Genomic DNA, 22482 nt, shown 5'->3' with positions numbered 1-22482 from the left:
CCCGTGTTCAGCCTGTACTCAACATTGATGTTTGGAAGATCAGCAAAATGTATCAGAACCAGCCTTTCACTATCAGCCTGGATAGCTCAGTTGGTTAGAACATGGTCCTGGTAATGCTAAGGTTGCTGGTTCAATCCCTGTATGGGACAGCTGCTTATTTGGACTAGACAACCCTTCCAACTCTGATCTATGTCTTTTCTTTTATCATTAAAACATATTTCTCCTTGGGCCTCTTCATTCATATCTTTTGCTTTTTGTTTTGGTCCCCAAACCAGGTGCTCGACTTACATTCAGGGCTTATCACTTCATCCATACGGACGCCATGTTCTTGTTCTCTGCCCTGGCTCCCATTTCCCTGTAATCTTCACCAGAAACTTCTTTGGCTTATATTTACAGCTCATTATGCTCTCGCTATCTCTTCTCTTCTCTCTACGCCACCTCCATATCTTCACGGCAGTCCCGATCCCCATCTCTTGTTGCACCATATTGAGTGCCCTTGAATCTGTTGGCAGTAACTCCACAGGGTCCGCCCAAACACAGTCAGCTGAACAGGCATTTCTATTTTTATAATCTTCAAGAGAGCTTCTGCAACCGAGAGATCAGGTCCACCGGTTGCATCTTCTACCACACGGTCCGTTTCCCATGAATACCAATGAAACACAAACTGCAAGATTATCCGTCACAAGTCTGCTGCACTAAGAAGGAGGCCTGCAATTTCAGCGATTGGACTAGATGGCCTTTTGGTCCCTGAATTTTTATATATTCATTACGGCCACAGATGTAACAGAATCGCCAGTCTGCAATCTGGGAACGGTGTCCTCATCAGGGCCAGCCCTACCATTAGGCTGAATGAGGCAGCTGCCTCAGGCAACAGATTTTGGGTGTCATGAAAGAGCAGCAAACTGTTAAGTCATTTAATTTCTGATTATTGTATAATTACTGCCAGGAAGGGGGGAAAGTGCCTGTGGGATTTTCTGGCCCAAGTGCCAAAATAGCTCAGCCAAAATAACTTATGCAACTTGACTTAGGTTGGCTGTGCCCCTCAGTTTACACTTACTCCGGTGTCAACACGACTTGCAATCTGACACTGTGACAGGGCTTGTTTTGTTTTTAACGGTATAATGCATTTATATTTATGTTTCTAATTTGTTGTAAAGCGCTTGGAGGCCTTCCGATAACAAGTGACTAACAAGTCTAAATAACAATCATAGGTCTTACTCCTGAGTAGGGATGCACAAGATTGTAGCCTTTGTGCTACTGGTATTAACCCTGCCTGCTCAAAGGATGTCCTGATAAGATGGGATTTACACTGTGTACACAACATACCTTTAAAGCACGTCTCTCCCCAAAATAACCCTGGAAGGTGCAGTTTATCATGGCACTGGGAGCTGTAGCTCTGTGAGGTGTAAACTAGTTGGATGGGTGGGGAAAACATGTGCTTTAAACACATATAGTGTGCATTAAATGTATGTTGTGGTACATGACTTATTCCCAGGTGAGTATGCAGAAGACTGAAGCATAACTGGGTCAAGCAGTGACTAAAGTTGGGTGCAAATGTCTGGCTGCATAATTCACTGAAATCCACTAAGGAACCAAAACTGATTTCCAAAAATACAATCTGTATCGAAGTAATGCTGACATTGCACAGCGTTAATCCAAGCAGTATAACAAAAAATATTTATAAAGGGGAAATATTAATATTTTTTAATTGCATCCTGCTCTGGAATCTGAGTGGACTAAAATATTTTAAAATAAAAAAATATACAGACACGCACAGACTGTATATTTTTTGTTCTCAGAAATATACCATACTTCTCCGTGTATAAGACTAGGTTTTTTTACTTTAAAATAAGGTTAAAAATCTGGGGGGGGGGGGGGTCTTATACACGGATAGTGCATATGCCCATTTTCTAAATTTGGGGTCCCCAAAAGCAGGGGTCGTCTTATACATAGGGGCGTCTTATACATGGAAAAATACGGTAGTTAAGCTTACTCGTTTCCATAGTGCCTGGAGCAACATGGAAGGCACTTGTGCTCCTGCATGGAGAAGCTCACCAAATTCATTTTTACCCCAGCTGCAGCTTCCAGGGCTATGTTGCATGATCTGCTGGAAGTTCCCTGAACTTCATAAGTTGCTTGGGGGGGGGGGCAGGGAAATGCTGCTGCTGCAGCAGCAGGAAAAGCACACATGGGACACTCCATGTGGTTCTTTGAATCTAACCTCCTGGAATTAATATGCGCAGAAGGACAAAGTTACAGCTCAGCTAATTATACAATTTCCCAGTGGGCTATAGTGAAATCTGAACAGTGCAATTCTATACACCTCTACTTGGGAGCAAGTCCCATTGGGCTCTGTCTGTATCTTCTTCTGCCACTCCTTCCAATTAGTGTCTCCATGCAACCAAAATTATATTTCCTATTTTTAGGGCAGATTTTTTTATTTTTTTTTTGGAAAAAAAGCAAAATACCCTCCATTTCCCAAGATCTTGTAAAAAGTTCTTCATAACGCTCTTCTCTTAATAAAAGGGAAGCAAACAACATAAAAACATCCTAAAGACACATGAAAGAATAGCAAGCGTTCCTGACGTTATGCCACGGCCTGCTTTATAAATGAGTCTGAAGCTCAAAATATGCCTGTTTAAGGCATAGAAAGGGGAGGCAGAAGCAGTAAAATTGCTAAGAAAGGAGTGAGCAGCCCAATCCAATTTACATAAATGCACAGCTGAAAATTAGCAAGTATGAACAAAGGGATTTTGCTTTGTGACTAAACAACGCCGAATCTCATGTGCCTCAGGACAAACATATGCAACATGGCATGTTGGAATATATATATTCAAGTAAATTGTATGTCAAACCCTGATTAAATGCTATTCGGGTTACATGTAGAGCTACAAGTGCTTTATTTACATAGCATCTAATACGTTATACACAGTCCTGGTGGAAACCGGAAACCAAAGACCTTTCCTTCGTTCATACAGACAAGCTCCAAGTCCCCATTTTTCCAGCTGTCAAGAAAGTTTTCCACATTCTCCTTACAGGCATGTATCTTAGTCCACCTTTCTGCAATGAGGCAACATGAATAATAATTTTTTTAAAAAAAAAAATACCCTTTTGAGATACAGTCAGACCAAAACATCTGAAGGCAGCCCTGTACAGGGAAGCTTTTTTTAAGGTTTAATGTTCTGTTATGTTTTTATATATGCTGGAAGCCATCCAGGGTGACTGGAGCAAGCCAGTCAGATGGGAAGGGTACAAATAATAAGTTGTTGTTGTTAAACAAATGTTCTCAGTATATCTGCTTAGCTGAAACGATTCATTCTGAATTTAGGAATCTTCTAGTGCAGATTTAGAGCTGAGAGCACGGTTATACAGATACTCTCTTGTCACTATTTCAGCAAACTTTTTTTATTATTATTAAAGGATATTTCAATACAAACCGAGAACGGCGTAACTCAAAACATGCCGGACGAAAAAGGCGAGGACTGGCCAAGCCTCCACATGGCGGTTGTTACCTTTAGACTCTTCCCAGCTAGAAGCAGGACGTGACGGGCCAGTTGACAAGCCTGGCGCAGCCCTTGAATCTGATCTTCGTTCTTAATTTCTATGTAGTCTCCCCAGCTTGGAAGAACGCCTGTCGTCACATAGTCTGGTTTCTTTATGTGCTTGGGAGGGGGGGAAAAGGATTGAAAATGGAAGATCAGAAAAAAAAGGGAGGCATGACAATGGGATCATTTTCTCAGATAGAGCCTCCTGCTTCATGGCAGCTTGGCCTTTCGTTCGCCCTAGCGACCTTCCTAAGCCATCAGGGCAAACCCTCAAGGCTGCCTCAGTGTTTCTGCCGCTGCCCTTTTGAACTTAACGTTGTCTGTTGCCAGCAACTCTTGATAGTCTGTTAACCTTACAGCACTGAAAATTCAAAATACCGCAGCTGCTTCCCACTCCGAGGCTTAAAACTATCAGAAGGCTCCTCAAAGTAGCCAAACCGGCTCCTGTTTTGCTGCCCCGTTTTTAAAAAAAACAACGGCGCTGTGTTTTCGGACAAAACCCAGCGAAATCGTTCGGTTACTTCGTGGCTATGGGGGAAATCGAGGAGGAGGAATCCCAGCTTTTTAAAATGTAAGCCACAACCCACCCCCATCCACAAAAAAGCACAGGTGGGAATTCTGTGGAAAAGATAAATTATTTGTTGTTGTTGTTGTGGTTATTTATTGAATTTATATACCGCCCTATACCTGGAGGTCTCAGGGTGGTACACAGAACAAAATCAAAATATAAAACCACGAAATATATAATCGAAATAAAAACAATAACCCAATAACTCCCAAATTCAGGGGTGCGACTCCAAATTCAGGCAACTCTTTACTTTGCTTCGCTGGACTTTACTACGCAACCGCACACATCTTTAAACGCACAAATATAAACACACATATTATGGGCCGTGTTTGCACGATGTGGTAAATAAACCATAGTGCAGCCTTTCCGTAAGTCCTGGACAGCAAGTCTAATCAAGAGGGATGGAAGGAATTGTAGTTTCAATAATCTAGAAGGCACCAGATTGTGGAAGATGTCTATAGTTACTGGTTTGCCATACCCTCCAACATCTTTCTAATGAAAATAGGGACGTCCCATTCCATAATGATAATTTTACTATTTATACCCCGCCCATCCGACTGGGTTGCCCTAGCCACTGGGCAGCTTCCAACATACATAAAAACATAATAAAATATTAAACATTTTTTAAAAACTTCCATATACAGGATTGCCTTCAGACAGCTTGGTGGGTTGGATAACTCCATACCCTTCAACATTTCTCCAATGAAAATAGAGTCATCATAAGGAAAAGCGGGGCATTCCGGGATCTAATCGGAAACTGGGATGGCTTCTCTAAATCAGAGACGTCCCTGGAAAATAGGGACACTTGGAAGGTCTGTGAGAGCAACTTTGTGCTGTTTTTTTTTAATTAAAAAATTATTCCTTTAAAATATTTTAGTCCGCTTACGAATGCTGCCCATGGCCTTCCCAAAGTAGCTTACGATATTAAAGAACAAAAGAAACGAAAATAAAAAAATCCCTGCTCATGCTGGGAAGAACCACAAACTCCTGCTCAGCGTTACGGCTGACACAGACATTGTGGTTTGTTTTGCTCCCAACAAACCATGATCTGTAGTCAAGGTTCATTTTTGGACCGTGGTATTGCCATCCACTCTTTCCGACTCCTGTATCCCAAACAGACAGCACACCATTTGTATCTTCACATTGTTGTGAATGGGCAAAAGGGATAACCTTGGGAACTGGCTATTTATAGATGGAGATATTCTAGGACTGTGGATTTTATTGTTGCTAGAGAAAGCAGAAGAGTGTGTGAGTATGTGAATTAATGAATAAATAAAAACGGTTTGGGCCCTGGCAGTGAATACAAGTAGGTTTGGGTTCCAAACAAACCCTTGTTCAGATTTTACGTTACCCTGCGGGCTCTGCTTCATTCGTTTGAAGCTATTTGCTCTCCAGGGATGTTTATTGCAAGGTCTGCTCTCTTCCTGTGCAGTGCTGCAGTTTGGATGTGTGGCTTTACCTGCGGGATGGATGGGACTGGGGTGTAGAGTTAGTCTTGACTTTGGACAGAGGGTGAGGCCTATTTCTCAATGAAGTGGTAAACCTGCGACTGGGCTTCTGTTGCAGAAGGCTAGCAGAGACTCGTGTGACTAAATGTGCCTCCCACGAAGCACACCAATGAAAAACTCTACATAGACAGCAAGCCTGTCAGGATAAAGGCTAGGCTAGAACTCTTCTCTCCAACATGCTATATATAGGGTTTTTGTATTTGTATGGAGGAACATTCAATCATATGATTTATCAATCTTTAACCTTAAACTGTAGAGCCCAGACATTCTAGATACATTGGATGCTCGGGTTGCAAACGTGATCCGTGGGGGATGCACGTTCGCAACCCACGATCCGTCGGTCATAATTCAGCGCTTCTGCGCATGCGCAAAGCACGATTTAGCACTTCTGCGCATTCACAAGCGCCAAAACCAGGAAGTAACCCATTCTGGTACTTCCGGGTTCGGTGCGGTGCACAACCTGAAATCGTGCAACCCAAAGCATCTGTAACCCGAGGTATAACTGTATAAATCAAGGGTGGGGAATCACAGGCCAACAGGCCACTCTTGAATTGCCAGGGGTTCTAGTTTTGCCTACAAAGGCACTTCTCCAACACCATGCCCACCTGAAGATGCCAGCTGCTGGACAGGAAGACAGGGCCCAATCTTGCCTTGCCTGCATGCCCTGTTCCCAGCATGAAACGGTATCAAGCCATAGAGGCAGTAGGATGCAATCTCCACACATCAGCTGATCAGCGGAGATTCAGATCTGCTCAAAAGCACTCTTTGCCGCAGTTCACATGCTTTTCCTGCAAGCAGGCAGGCAGGCAGGCAGCAGTGGCCGCCACTGGTTCAGAGAAGAGCATGAGCTTCTTCAAATACAGCTTTTGAGAAGCACTTTAAGGCAACTCCTATGTTCCTGTTGCAGCTGAAGTGCGGGGGCTGCATTTCATTTCAAGGAAAATGGGGACAGATGCTTCAAACAGCACTTTTGCAACGTAGCCCTAAGCAGATTTGCTCTCAGCAGTTGTGAAGGGAGAGCCATCCTGCAAAGTATTGAGCTTGGGTGTACAAGTGGGATCTCTCTCATGCAACCAAGCCCAATGCTATGCAGGATCACTGCCCACCCGCACCCACGGCCGCCCGTCAGCAGCTAATGCAAGTGAGAGCAATCCTTGGGGAAACCTGGATATATAGCAGCAGGGGTGATTTCTTGCCAAAATGTTGATTTCTTTCTCAGCGTGGGCCTCCCTCCCTGGTGCCCTCTGATGTTGCGCTCTCTCTCTCTCTCTGTGGATTCAGCTAAAAGGTAAAGGTACCCCTGCCCGTACGGGCCAGTCGTGTCCGACTCTAGGGTTGTGTGCTCATCTCACTTAAGAGGCCGGGAGCCAGCGGTATCCGGAGACACTTCCGGGTCACATGGCCAGCGTGACGAAGCTGCTCTGGGGAGCCAGCACCAGCGCAGCACACGGAAACGCCGTTTACCTTCCCGCTATAAAGCGGTACCTATTTATCTACTTGCACTTAGGGGTGCTTTCGAACTGCTAGGTGGGCAGGAGCTGGGGCCGAAAGACGGGAGCTCACCCCGCTGCGGGGATTCGAACCGCCGACCATACGATCGGCAAGTCCTAGGCACTGAGGTTTTACCCACAGCGCCACCCGCGTCCCTGTGGATTCAGCTATATAGCTGCAAATAAAACGTTTTAAGTGTGTTTTAAGTAAGTGCAACATACAATGTGACACTAGATGGCAATGGTGAACCTTATGGAAAATTCAATGTATTTTTAATAATGCTTTTTTACAAAAGCATATTCAGTTTTTATGTGTGTAGATTCCACCTCTCTCTCCCTTCCCTTCTATCCCGTCTCTCTCTCTCTCTCTCTCTCTCTCTCTCTCTCTCTCTCTCTCTCTCTCTCTTTCAGTGTGAGGCTGGCTCACGGTGCCAGCCACCTGACGGAGATGTTCAATGGTGGGAAGGGGTGCCCTGATTTGGGGGGGGGGGTGTCCGGGTTTTTGCTTTTTGGAATATGCCGACTCTACGAAGTTGAGAAACAAAGGTACGTTTTGCAGGCAAAGGCCTGCTTGCAGCTGTCATCTGGAATCTTCAGACTTGCTTATCCTGTCTTTGTAAATGGCAGGAAGGGCGGGGGGGGGGGACGACAAGGAGTTTGCTGTCCCTATGCTCAGAGCTTCCCAAAGCATGAAACACAGGGCTGACTGCTGTTCCCAAGCGGGAACCCCAATTGCAACATGTGGGCGGGCCCTGCCCACCAGCCAATAATGTGATGTCATGTGACTAACAGGTAGTAGGAAGCCCTGCCCACCTATCAGATTTGGCCCACGAGGAACCCAAAATGTAGGCAGCGCAAAATATAAAAAAGGCAACTGCCAAAGAGCTGCTCTTTGCAGACACAGGACACACATAAGAATAGACATACATATTTTAATTACACTTTCAGTGAGGTTGTTCTCACTATTCGCTATCTTCCTTTTGACATTAATATCAGAAGGCAGATTGGTTGCTCAGGCATGCAGATCTTAGCACTGTGCTTTGTGTATGTAGCTACCCGTTCCAGCCTTTTAAATCTGAATATTGATTTTGGTATCCTCCCTGTAACATGTTGCAGGGAATGATTTTTTTGGGATGGAGGTGGGGGCGGATTATGGTTGGGGCTGTTTTTGCCTATTGTTTTAGCTGCACAGCGTAACCCATCCTGGGACCTTGTCATGAAGGGCGGGTAAGAAAAACAAATAATAACAACAATAGCTACAGTAGTAATAGTAAATAATATAGCAAGGGAGCAGGTAAATCAGAACAGAACACAGCTTATTTCATTGATCTGCATCACTGAAGGCATTTCAGAAAACAAGCAAGCTTCCTGGGTTCCACAGTCTCTGCAAACCGGTTTGCGGCATTTCATCTGGCACCACATTTATAGATAAATTCATGCACCTGTGCTACTACTCGTCCCTGAGATTTCTGAAAACATCTAAGATGTACCGTATTTTTCGCTCCATAGGGCGCACCTAGTTTTTTTTTGGGGGGGGAATAAAGGGCGGAACCCCCCCCCCCAGCCACAGGGCTGGGGCAAGGGAAGCCCAAGCTTCCCCCAGCCCCCAGAACAGGTCCAGGAGCGGCGGCAAGATTGCGCGCAACCTCACCGCCACTCCCAGAGCTTGCGGGGGCTGGGGACGGGGGAAGCCCGAGCTTCCCCCAACCCCAGCCCCCAGAACAGGCTGCTATCCGCAAGCCTTTGGGGCCCGAAGGCTTGCGGATAGCTGTCTGAAGCCCAGGAAGTGCAGCAGGAGTTGGCACTGCGCTCCCCAGGCTTCAGGCTGCTATCCGCAAGCCTTCGGAGCTCGGCAGGAACTCCCGCCGCGCTCAGAAGGCTTGCGGATAGCTGCTTGAAGCCCGGGGAGCGAGAGGGGTCGGTGCGCACCGACCCCTCTCGCTCTCCAGGCTTCAGCGAAAGCCTTCATTCGCTCCACAGGACGCACAGACATTTCTCCTTCATTTTTGGAGGTGAAAAAGTGCGTCCTATAGAGCGAAAAATATGGTAGATACTAGCTTACTTTCCAGAATTCAGAGCTTGCATAACAGAAGCTAGTAATAGCCAGAGGAAGCAATGTTAGACTTGGGATATTGGGATTATAGGAGGGTTCTGTCAGAGCCCTCACGTCTCCTTCCCACAGCCCAGTGCCTCCTTACCTGGTTTTGGGAAGGCCGTGCAAGAGCTGCAGGGGTATGTGTGTCAAATGTTGCCCAGGGCTGCCCCAAAAAAGGCTCTGAGGGCCAAATGTGGCCCCTGGGCTGCGTGTTGTATCGCCCTGCCCTAGCAGATGGGTAAAAGCGGGGCAAGTTAGGTATACAAACCCCACCCCAAACATTCCCCATGTGCCAGCTCCACTTCCGACCTTCAGTTGTTGAGCTTGAAGGTCTGGAGAGAGGTTCTAATTGTGTCATAGGAGTTCCCAATCATGGGGAGGCTTCTAAATGCATTTACTTGGAAACTGCAACTAGTCTGGAATGCGGCAGCTAGACTGGCGACTGGGAGCGGCTGCCAGGACCATATAACACCGATCCTAAAGGATCTGCACAGGCTCCCAGTACATTTTCAAGCACAATTCAAAGTGTTGGTGCTGATCTTTAAAGCCCTAAACGGCCTCAGCCCAGTATACCTGAAGGAGAGTCTCCACCCCCATCGTTCAGCCAGAACACTGAGGTCCAGCTCCAAGGGCCTTTTGGCGTTTCCCTCACTGCGAGAAGTGAGGTTATAGGGAACCAGGCAGAGGGCCTTCTCGGTAGTGGAGCCCGCCTTGTGGAATGCCCTCCCATCAAATAACTAAACAACTTTTAGAACTGGAAGTTTTTAATGTCTGATGTTTTATTATGTTTTTATATATGTTGGAAGCTGCCCAGATGGGTGGGGTATAAATAACAAAATTGTTGTTTTTGTTGTTGTTGTTACTCAAATGTGCTTTGAATCTCCCTTCACATTGAGCACAGACCTCCACACAGAATGCAGGAAGGTCTTTGAAGGAGCCGGGACATTGTAATGGGAGTTGTCCTGAAAGCTCTTCTTACTTTAAGACTTACACTGAACTAATTTTTGAGCAAATCATCATGAGATCAGGTCCTAAGCATAGTTCAATAAGAGTAAGCCCTATGGAAACCAATGGGACTCATTCTGAGTAAATACCGCATAGGACTGGAGAATGCGTATGTCAAAACTATGAAATAGCTTGAGTTACTACTTTCAATGAACACTGAAATTTAAAAAAACAGCAACCTCAACCCATACTTTCCAGGTTGCCTTTTAAAATATGCCATCTCTGTATTCCAAGAAGCTAGTTTCAGCAAGTAACAGGAAGGTTTACTTGATAAGATACATAGCAGGGCAGCTCACTGACCTTGTAATAAGCATTTCAGTTTTTAGGTGGAAGCAAATAAACAAAGCTGGAAATGGACAGAAATGTTTTTAAGTTTGCTATTTTTAAAACGTACAGTGATATTCCCCCCCCCCTCAAGTGCAGTCAATTCACATTGACTTGACTTCTAACCAATTGCAAAATATCTTTCTTTTTTAAACAACGAGACTAACAAAACAAAACAAAAAGCGCATTTGGGTTTGCGGCAGCTGAAGGAGCATCAGATTTAAACTGGCTGAGAAATTGATTTGGCGCTGTCTTTAGCATAGCAGGGAGCAGGGAACTTGGCTCACCGGCGTTCCAATATCAAATCTCAGCCCTGGTAACAAAACCATGATTCAAACTCCCAGCTGTCAGGGATGAATGTACTTGATCACTCGTGCAGTCAACCTTTATATTGACTGGAGAAAGGATCAGATAATAGAAATTACAGTACCTTAGGAACTGGATGAGCCGGAGAAACCATAGCTGGCCAGACTATGCTATAGGGAGCATTTCTTTGTCTCTGGAAAAAGAGATATCTTCTTTGCTGAATGCTTGACTGCTTGTGTAAGTAGATATGATCAACTGATGAAGAGAAAAGTCGCTGACGGCCAGTCGTGCAACCTGTGGATTGATACAGATATATATAATATCTACATAAAAGGAATGATTAAATAGCATTTTACGACGGCATTGCTGTTACAATCATAACAAAACTACCAATGAAACCCACAACAAAACCCTATGCCCTCTAGAAAGTTCTGCTTTGCTAAATCTTTTTAAGCGTGGCTTATTTACACTCACAGAATAGTATTTGCTGGGAGGGATGTCAGTATCTTCTATCTAGTATAATTAATAATAATAATAATAATAATAATAATAATAATAATAATAGCCCACCCATCTGGCTAGGTTGCCCCAGCCATTCTGGGTGGCTTCCAACACATATAAAAACATTAAAAAACATCAAGCATTATAAACATCCCAATACAGGGCTGCCTTAAGGTGTCTTCTAAAAGTTGTGTGGTTCTTTATCTCCTTGACATCTGATGGGAGGGCAGGCACCACTACCAAGAAGGCCCTCTGCCTGGTTTCCTGCAACTTCACTTCTCATCGTGAGGGAACTGCCAGAAGGCCCTTGAAGCTGGACCTCAGTGTCCAGGCTGAACGATGGGGCTGGAGATGCTCCTTTGGGTATACAGGGCCAAGGATGTTTAGGGCTTTAAAAGTGAGTACCAAAACTTTGAATCGTGCTTGGAAACTTGGGGTTGGAGATGCTCCTTCAGGTAAGCTGGGCCTAACTCCAGAATAGAAGGTTATCTAACCTTATTAACAGACAGTCCCATATCAAAGGGGATTATAGCTTACTATCAGACACATTAGTGTGCACCCATAAAGGGAGAGCAGCAAAAGTCCTCCAGTTTCCAAACAACTGCTCTTGGAACAAAATATTTTCTCCTTACCTCTAACATGGAACCCAGTTAGTTGCATCAATTTCCCTGCTCCGTATTAATTTATCTAGGCCAATCAAAACTAATGTGTGGAAATACCTTCCCCCCTGTGGTCATGGTTAAACGAAGGAGCCTTATCTGGAAGTTTCCTTTCTTTGATGAGTAGCGATCTCCTTCTTACTGGAGACTTTTTACTCATTTATTCATATAATCATTGTTGGAATGGACCATGAGGGTCATCTAGTCCAACCCCCTGCAATACGGGAATCTTTTGCCCAACGTGGGGCTCAAACCCGCGACCCTGAGGTTAAGAGTCTCATGTTCTGCTGACTGAGCTATCCCAGCAGTTGTATTACATATCTTCAACATAAATATGTCTCGCTTTCATTCATCCTTTGCACCCAATACAGGACATCTGTATAACATGGTCATACAATTTTATAGAAAAGGGACACATTATTGGTTGTTATATCCAATTCTACCGCCTGCCCCCCATCTAAGTTACACAGTGAAAAACAACAACAAAGGGAGAGGACGGAGTTTGGGGAAGAAGTAGCAAGGCCTGAATGAATAGTAAAGTAAGAATGGTTTGGTCATTTAAAGCACTGGGAAATATAGTTTGTTAAGGGTTCCAGGAACTGAAGCTCTTTGGAAACTGAAGCTCCCAGGATTCTTTGGAGGAAGCCATGCCTGTTAAAATGCTATAAATGCACTTTAAATGTGATTTGCTAAAAATGTTTATACAGTGGTACCGCGGGTTAAGTACTTAATTCGTTCTGGAGGTCCGTTCTTAACCTGAAACTGTTCTTAACCTGAGGTACCACTTTAGCTAATGGGGCCTCCCGCTGCCACCGTGTGATTTCTGTTCTCATCCTGAGGTAAAGTTCTTAACCCGAGGTACTATTTCTGGGTTAGCGGAGTCTGTAACCTGAAGCGTATATAACCTGAAGCGTATGTAACCCGAGGTACCACTGTGTGTGTGTGTGTGTGTGTGTGTGTGTGTAGTTTTAGAAAATGTTGGGGGGAAACTTGTCTCTGTTTGTTTTCTTCAAGGCTACCAGCTTTTTGGTTCTACCTGTTCCCCCCGCCCCCTACAAAATACAGGCTTTGTAACTATGGTACAGACATTTTCCCTCTACATTTGTAAAATATTTGGCTTCTTTTATACTCCCCACCCCCCCAACCATAGAACTACTCCATAGAACATGTGAAATGCAGAAGTCTGTCCTTTGCCCATTTATTTTAATTAGAACAGTGGGGCACTCCTTTCAGGAGCCCAAAAATTACAGAACAAAAGCCCTGGCTGAATAGGAGCTGCCATTTTAAGAATTTCTGCAGGGTTCATAATGTTCTTTCCAGATTTTGACAAGTGGCAAGTAAGCGAAAATTGCTTAGATTTGTATAGCACCTCAAGGGACAACAGAGGCCCAACACATTACCAGCAACTTTCTACTCTCCATTATCCCAGAAGTATAGTATATGGACTAATGGCGCAGGAACACAGAGGGATGACTTAAATCCAGCTCTCGCAGACGAGCCTGAAATATACGGAGCGCGCTCTGTCTGGTAAATAGGGGGGGGGGGGGAGAGCTACCTCTTGTGTGGTTTGGAGAGATTTTGGAAGGGCTGTTACGTCGTGTAGGGACTTGTGTAAAAGGCAGGGAGCCCAAGAGACTCATTAAAACACCTGTCCTGAACATGTGCAACAGTTCACAGGTCTGCCAGGAAGCCAGAGGTAGGTACATAATCGCTCATGGAAAGATGCCCATGTGAGCCATAGAGGAGACACATAACTAAAAATAAATAAATCTCCGTCACGGGGATTCGAACCGTCAACCTTCTGATCGGGAAGCCCAGGAGCAGGCATAGGCAAACTCTGGCCCTCCAGATGTTTGGGACTACAATTCCCATCATCCCTAGCTAACAGGACCAGTGGTCAGGGATGATGGGTATTGTGGTCCCAAACATCTGGAGGGCCAGAGTAAGTTCTGCTGAACACAGTGTGACTAACTTGTGTGTAAAAAAAATAAAAATACATGGCATTGCACTGCGAATAACTTTAGACTCTGTTATGAATCAGGCCGCGCTGATTCGTTCATCACAGAAGTGCATTTCAGCGTTTCCCTATCTAAGAAGGAGTTTGCTGTCAAGCCAGACCATGCATAGACATTTAAGAAGAAGCAGAAAGAAAGAAATTAAGTAACCTTTCAATTAATGACAAGCTGGCTCCCTCAGCCAGCAAAGTCCAAAAATTAGAGAACCGGACTTAAGTTTGGCTGAGATACTGTAAATATGAGTAAGTGTGGTAAAGCAGCTCACAAAGAGTTTATAAAGTGCTTAATTCCCAAGTACCCAAACTGAAACAATGGGTGCCTTTTTCCTTTCGACAATGTGGCTCTTGACAATGACCGCAAACTCAGTAGTCAAAGTTCTCTTAAACTTTCACCACTTTTCCAAAAGGGGAAAAAAATGGGGGGGGGGGAGAGGAATATATTCTAAAAGTGAGTAATAAAATGACAGGATAATGTCAAGAACCCTTCCGATAATAACACACCCTCCAACATTTCTCCAGTGAAAATAAGGACATTCTATTTAACAACGATGATGATAGCAATGATTTTATTATTTATACCCTGTCTATCTGACTGGGTCGCCCCACAATAGGTAGCTTCCAGAATACATAAAAACAAACCTGTTTAGGGAAGTTTTTAATATTTAATGCTGTATTGTTTTTAACACTCGATTGGGAGCCGCCCAGAGCGGCTGGGGAAACTCAGCCAGATGGGCGGGGTATAAATAAATTATTATTATTATTATTATTATTATTATTATTATTATTATTATTAAAAACTTCCCTATACAGGGTTGCCTTTATGTCTTCTAAAGGAAGTATAGTTCCTTATCTCCTTGGCTCGGAGGTCGCATAACTCCATACCCTCCAACATTTCTCCGATGAAAATTAGGACGTCCTAAGGAAAAGACGCGGGTGGCGCTGTGGGTAAAACCTCAGCGCCTAGGACTTGCCGATCGCATGGTCGGCGGTTCGAATCCCCGTGGCGGGGTGCGCTCCCGTCGTTCGGTCCCAGCGCCTGCCAACCTAGCAGTTCGAAAGCACCTCCGGGTGCAAGTAGATAAATAGGGACCGCTTACTAGCACCCCGGGTGCAAGTAGATAAATAGGGACCGCTTACCAGCGGGAAGGTAAACGGCGTTCCGTGTGCTGCGCTGGCTCGCCAGATGCAGCTTGTCACGCTGGCCACGTGACCCGGAAGTGTCTGTGGACAGCGCTGGCTCCCGGCCTATAGAGTGAGATGAGCGCACAACCCTAGAGTCTGGCAAGACTAGCCCGTACGGGCAGGGGTACCTTTACCTTTTTAAGGAAAAGCAGGACATTCTGGGATTGAATGAGAAACCGGGACGGCTTCTGTAAATCCGGGACTGTCCCTGGAAAACAAGGACACTTGGAGTGTCTGTAATAATTGTTTGTTATATGCTGGAATTAAGGGATACGACGCAATAAAGGCCTGATCCTATGGCCTGCTGTGCACAAGATTGTGTTCGCAGCTTCAAGGGCAGATGCAAGGGTTTTGGGGTTTTTTTGACGTTTCCTTGCTTCAGGCAAGAGGAAGAACTGGCTCCCCTGTTTCCAAACCAGAAGAACTCACCAGGGCTATGCCAAGCACAGAGAAGGAATAGAACAGAGAGGGGCTTTGGGAGGGATAGATGGGAGGCAGGCTGCTTCAGCTCCATCCTAAGGCCCATGTAGCCAGCCCTCAGCTCCCTCTTGTGACTGCTGCAAGCTGCAGCAAGGATTTTCTTTCCCTCCTTGCTTTCCAGCAACTTGCGACACCAGCTCATTTGTTTCATGCAGGATGCTGCAGCAGCAGGGAGAGAGTTACGCCCCAGCGTAGGACCAGGCAGCAACAGCACACAAAGAAGAGCCTTTGCAAAGAAATGTGTTAAGATAAAACACGCGTAAAAAAACGAAACCAGAATTATTCCCCTCCTCGGGGTTTTAACATAAAAGGCAGTCTAAGCAAGCGTGATGAGGGCGAAATCTAATACGCGGAGAGGGTCTTCAGAACAACGAAGAGCCTACTCTGCCTCGGCTTGTTTTCTTTACAAATAATGTACTTTTTAAAACCTCCAAATCCACTCAAGTTTCCAAACTTCTAACATTCACAGCCCATTTGATACACTAACATCATCCATCACTGGAGACAAGAACTGCCGGCTGTGTTTCTCAATCTAGTTCCTACAGACTTCGCCTCCACCCGACAAGAACACTTTACGCAAATCTAAGCCATTGTCAAATTCTGTTTACTCCTGTTTATTCTACAGCTGACAGCCTCTCATGCATTAAACTGTTTAGTGCCCTAGATGTACATCTCAAAGAAAGATGAAATGCTGCTTTAAAAACCAAATGTGGTATTATATATACTTAAGCCCACTGATTTATCAACAACACCAAAGGCTTGCTTACCGGGTGCAGTTTTAGTTTTAAAATACTTCTATGGGGGAATGGGCTACGAACCGCAAGGAAAAACACACACATCAAAATTAGCATTCTGTACTACTAATCTTAAAAGCGGTGCAAAATTGACCACCTACCACTGTACCCTAGAGGCTGCAAATCTATAGAGGAAATTGTGATGAATAAATCACACCTTTACAAACTTCTATAACAGGAATTAGCAGCGTACATAATAAAAATCCCATCAGCCGTTGGGTTCTTTGGCTGTTGTCATTTTTCTACTTTGATTTGAATATTGTTGTAAAATGGGTTCGTGTCCTTCATAAAAGCTACACCTTTGTTCTTATACTTTTCAGGGATACTAACTAGGATTCAGTAATATAGTTCTGCTGGGGTGCTTCCTCTTCAATAACTTGCAGAAAAAGTAGTAATATTTTTATTAAAACAATTCTTGGTTCTCTTTTAACTGGCTCAGTTAAAGGGGATGAATGAAGAACTCAGCTGATGATGATTGGAGTGGAAAGAGTATTTTAATTTTACAGCAAGCTACATGCCCCACATTTATTAGCCTCTTTACTGCAGGTCTGTTTTAATTATTATCTGTTCATGCATGCTACAGTATATAATGAAATGCTTCCATTTCACCCATTGAGTAGTAAGGATTTTTATGTGTATTTCCAAAATGACCCTTAATTAAGCTGATTTTAGTAATTCAGATGTGACTTTTCTTCCGGTCAACAAGATCCCCCACCCCGGAGAGAAAGGTTGGCAATGACTCCTTTTAAAGTGTTTCTTATTTAATAGTTGCAGGAATAATTGCTTTATGTTCCAGAGAGCAGTAACATAGTCCATCAATAACTGGAACTAGAAGTCCATGTTATTTTCAACACACATTAGTGCAAGTGCTCTCATGTTTCATCAAACTATTAAAAGCTGTTTGGTTAACCTCAAAATTAAGCTGCTGAAAATTTGCCACAGCAGAGATGACAGTGTAAATAAAGGCAACTGCTAATTAAAATATCATACACACACCCCACACTCAACAAAGAATTCGAAAATTGTGAAATACTAACCAACTGTAATACAATTTGCAAATGCCAATTAAATACCCCAAACCAAAACATTTATAATTTCAAAAAGTGGACAATATCAAGTACAAAGGCCCATTAGGCTACCATTCTTAAGAAACTGATTACTGGGTGAAGAAAATTTGTCTGGATCAAGCATTAAATTATTAGCGATTTCCCACTAATGTCTGATGTGAATTCAAAATTGTTTGACAATTTTAAAAGAAATTACTAATTTGCAAACCCATATTTCAAGATGTTTAAGATATTTAGTACATTAGAAGACTGCACAAAGGAATAAGCAACGAAGCTCGTCTGTGCCTCCAGGTTTTTCAAAAAAAACCAAATAAACCTTAAATTTGGATAACTCTTTTGCAACAGGTTGAGAGAGAAAACGGACTATGGACTCTAACAAATTGAACTGGAATGTGTGAGGCTTGTATTCTTAAGTCTAGTTAAGCGGTTCAAATTTCCCAAACAGAGACACCAAATGTTTCACGCAAAGATAAGTCACAACACAGATTCTTAGAAGGCAGGAGGACCCCAAGCGCTCAATGATAGACCAATGTAGCTGTATCTGTGTTGTATTCCGGGGGGTTGGGGTTGGGCTGGGTACATGTGCTTGAAAACCACACCGCGAAAGATTAAAGGGTCTTTGCAACTCTCTGTATAACCTGCGCAAGAGAAGTGGAGCTCACATTTCACACGCAATAACCTGTGCGCTGGCAGAAGAAAAGAACAGCACAAGGGAGTGCCTCGGGCAGAAGCTTAAACTGATTGGGCAAATAAGGAAGACAAGAGCCCTTGAAATTAAACAAAAACAAATTCAACCCCCTACCCCCAGCCAGGCTTGACAGATGTGGGTTACATCAAAGCAGTGAAAAAACTCCCTCCCCCCTTTTGGGTAGCTAAAACCACCTCATTATCTGTACACCCAGGAGCTAGCATATTTTAAATCAACTTTTTGCATGTGATAAATATCTATATATGTGTGGTACTTTTATATATATATCACAGAGAGAGAGAGAGTACAAATGTTTCACAAAAAGGGCCGTGGGTAAGCAGGCTTATTTAAACAAGGCGGCATTCACATGGCCATGTCTACACACCCGTGCTGGTCACGCCATCCTCAACCCTTTACTTCCAGGGGTTAACTACTCTGGCAGCCAAATAAAACACTGCAAGAGCCATGCAATTACAGAGACAGTCAAAGGGCAGGCTCTATTTTGAAATCTATTTGCACAGACAAGGCATTCCAATTTAACGTACAGGAAACAAGCTGGTAAAAAGAGTCTCCTTCTCTCCAGATGCTTCGCAGCCCTTTCCCCTCCGTGGCAGGAAATCGTGGCTACAGGACAGGCCCCTTAGAAGAAATGTTTAGCCCCAAGGAAGACAATTCTCATGTGTTTCTCTCCGCTTTCTCTCTCTCTCTCTCTCCCCCCTCACCACCCGCCCCACACTTCACAAATCCTAGCCTCTTAAACCTACAAGTTCGCTAGAGGCAGGAACTCCCACCCATCGCAGTCTGTTCCCCTGTTGTGAATCCATCCTTGCTGTGCCATGGCCACCCTAAACAAAACAATCCCTGGGAATCCTCTGAAACTTTCATGCCCCCACGGTCTTCTTACTTTTTCAGACTGCAAGCAAGTCTATCCAGATCATTATTCGGAAAGCTTTTGCAAAATGCTGGCTGCAGGTTCAAGGGGGGAGATACAGGAGGCTGCTCCAGTGGTGTAGTGTGGGAGGGGCACAGGGGTTCACAAATGTTAGGGGGCGCAAAATTTCAACACTCAGTGCTGTGCACTGACTCTGTTGAAAAGAGCTTCTCCATGCGGACCAGGAAGCGACCTCTCCAGACAACGGAACGACTCTTCTTTTCTTATCTCTGCAGCTGCAATCCCTTGGGTGGCATATATGCCATTAGGCAGCTGAATGAGCATGCGTGTTCCATCCATTTTCCTCCCTCCCACCAACCCCTCCGCGCAGCCCTGGGCAGTGGCAACCCACGCTATGCCACTGAGAGGCTGCTTCATCTCTTCACTGTTGCCACTGTCTGCATGCTCAGGGAGGGCGGCAGCAACGCAGAGGAACAGCAACAAAACCAGGAGGAGTTGCAGCAAGCATGGTAGGAAGAAGCAGCCCTGTGGCTTACCTGGAGCTAGGTAAATTCAGGGCTGTGTGGACGCAAAGAGGCTCGTCTGGTGTTCCTGCCACTGCATCTATCCAGTCCTGACTCCGCTGCCGCACTGCTCTAGTGCTGTTCAGGCAAGCTGCAGAGATATCAATATCAGGAAAGCAGCTCTGCCTGACCCCATGGTCTGCTACTACTGGCCACAGGACTTCTGGGGACTGAGGGAGCCTCCTGCAAGCACCTTACACCAGCTCTGGACATTTAACAAATCTTTACCGCATACTCAGAACAATAGTGCAGGCCACAGAGAATGCCCACCTGTCAGAAGTTCAACGCGGAGCTACATTTGTTCCAACTTGTTCATTTGTGATGCTGATAATGGCAAGGCTGTTGGTTCCATCCCTGTATGGAATAGCTACATAGTCCTGCATTGCAGGGAGTTGGCCTAGAACTAGATGATGTTCAGGGTCCCTTCCAACTCTACAATTATATGATTCCATGATTTGGAGGAAGGTGATGGGCAAGAGAACCTGTGCTGCCCAAAGGACAGAGCCCTGGACTTTGACTGGGGTTGAAGTGGCACTATTGCAATTGACTCTGTCAATGTATAGTCTTAGCCTAGTCAGTGGTTGCTGGCTACCACTGGCTACCTAAACTTTTTGGAAAATGGGGGTTACTTCCTAGTATGTATGCTTACTAGAAATACAGGATCAGTCCAAAAAAATAGTAACCTAAATGGCTGGAAAAATATGTAAACCCACCTGTTCATCCACCCATCCATGATGTTCATCCACACCCACATGATGAATTTGACAACGGAAATGGAATGCACAGGGAACACAGACCTGGCAGCAAAATTAGCAATCTATACCACACCTGTGCGCTGTGGGTAAAACCTCAGCGCCTAGGGCTTGCCAATCGCATGGTCGGCGGTTTGAATCCCCGCAGCGGGGTGAGCTCCCATTCTTCGATCCCAGCTCCTGCCCACCTAGCAGTTCGAAAGCACCCCTAAGTGCAAGTAGATAAATAGGTACCGCTTTATGGCGGGAAGGTAAACGGCGTTTCTGTGTGCTGCGCTAGTGCAGGCTCGCCAGAGCAGCTTCGTCACGCTGGCCACGTGACCCGGAAGTGTCTCCGGACAGCGCTGGCCCCCGGCCTCTTAAGTGAGATGGGCGCACAACCCTAGAGTCGGACACGACTGGCCCGTACGGGCAGGGGTACCTTTACCTTTACTTTATACCACACCTGTGAATCAGTTCCAGTGTAGTAGGGATGGGGAACCTGTGGCCCTCTTGATGTTCTCATCATCCTTGGCCACTGGCCATCCTGGCTGGAGCTGATGGAAGTTGGAGCCCCAACAACACCTGGAGGACCACAAGTTCCCCATTCCTGAACTACAACATCTCCTTGCCCATGAATGAACTGAGTTTATTACAGCGGTACCTCTGGATGCAAACGGGATCCGTTCCGGAGGCCCGTTTGCAACATGAAAAGAGCACAACCCGCAGCGGCACATCTGCGCATGCGCGGGTTGCGATTTGCCGCTTCTGCAAATGACGTCATTTTGCGCTTCTGAACATGCACCAGCGGCGAAACCTGGAAGTAACCCTTTCCAGTACTTCCAGGTCGCCACGGGACGTAACCTGAAAGAACGTAACATTAAGCAAACGTAACATGAGGTATGACTGTACTTAGGAAAGTAATCTAGAGGCCGATCATTGAAAGAATTGCATTGTATGATATACTTTTAAGTAATTGTTTAATCTGCAGTTTCCAGAGACTTGGGGGGGGGGACCTTTATTTATTTATGTAGAAGATTTCTTACCTGCCCTTCCTCATGTAACCTAAAGCAGGCTATAATCATACAGTGTTAAAATCCAATAAAACACTTTGCTGATAGTATAAATCCAAGATAGTGTTGAGACAAGATCAAGTTCAGCATTTTCAGTTGATAAACTATTTGGCATCTCAGCGAGGCTAGTTACCCTGAGGTGTAGTGCGTGCCAAAATTTTAATCAGAAGAATATACTCTGTTTATATAATGTCTGAAGCAACTTGCCCTAAGTGAATTTTTGTTGCCCTAGGATAGCTTTCCCCAATGTGGTGCCATCCAGATGTTTTAGACTACAACTCCCACCAGTTGCAGGCAGCATGGCCAATGGTACCTATTTATCTACTTGCACTGGCGTGCTTTCGAACTGCTAGGTTGGCAGGAACTGGGACAGAGCCACGGGCGCTCACTCCATTGCAGGGATTCGAACTGCCGACCTTCTGATCAGCAAGCCCAAGAGGCTCGATGGTTTAGACCACTGCGCCACCCGCGTCCTTCTACTGTATTACATGCCAAACAGCATAACAATACACTTTCCATGAACAATACTTGACTGGGATGCTGCTCAGAAATACACTTCTATATCATCAGTTTGGTGTAACAGAATTATCTCACCACTGCGTTATAAAAGTGCCCATCTAATCAAAAAACCAAAACTAAATGGAGGGGGGGGGGTTGTTAAATAATCAAGGTAATAAGTACTATAAAACCTATTAATAACATAGGGATACTATTCTAGTTTTTAAAGCTCACCAGTTTTGCAGTTCCCCCTCTTTACACCTGTGGCTATAGGGAAGAGGTAGAGCACCAGTCTTGCACAAAGATGGTCTCAAATTCAATCGCAGGTAGGACTGGGAGAGACCCCTGCCTGAAACCCTGGAGATGGACCAATTCTGTGACTCAGTGTTATATTCCTAAGATTGCCCTTGCCCTAGACAGGTGACAGAGACCCAAGAGCTTCTCAGTGTGTCTTCGAGAACAACCTTTCCCAACCTTAGGTCCCCATATGTTTTTGGAC

General features: G+C 44.9%; 1 protein-coding gene across 6 annotated transcripts in view; it reads right to left on the bottom strand.

Moving 5' to 3' along the window:
• METAP1D (methionyl aminopeptidase type 1D, mitochondrial) overlaps nt 1-22482 on the bottom strand; it is a 99136-nt gene that overhangs the window by 43752 nt on the left and 32902 nt on the right. For 3 of the 6 annotated variants that reach the window (XM_083412927.1, XM_083412928.1, XM_083412929.1), the window contains exons 2-3: nt 10966-11135; nt 3513-3662 (exon numbers count right to left, since the gene is read on the bottom strand). In XM_083412927.1, the coding sequence (XP_083269053.1) occupies nt 3513-3662; nt 10966-11135 (320 nt within the window). Of the gene's footprint in view, nt 1-1993; nt 2017-3512; nt 3663-10965; nt 11136-13401; nt 13497-22482 lie in introns of those variants that run through there. The other 3 variants (XM_083412931.1, XM_083412930.1, XM_083412932.1) reach the window with 3 other exon arrangements.

This window comes from Podarcis tiliguerta, assembly GCF_965153285.1.
Source record: "Podarcis tiliguerta genome assembly, chromosome: 1".
NCBI lineage: Eukaryota > Metazoa > Chordata > Lepidosauria > Squamata > Lacertidae > Podarcis > Podarcis tiliguerta.
This window is presented reverse-complemented; position numbering and strand designations above follow the sequence as displayed.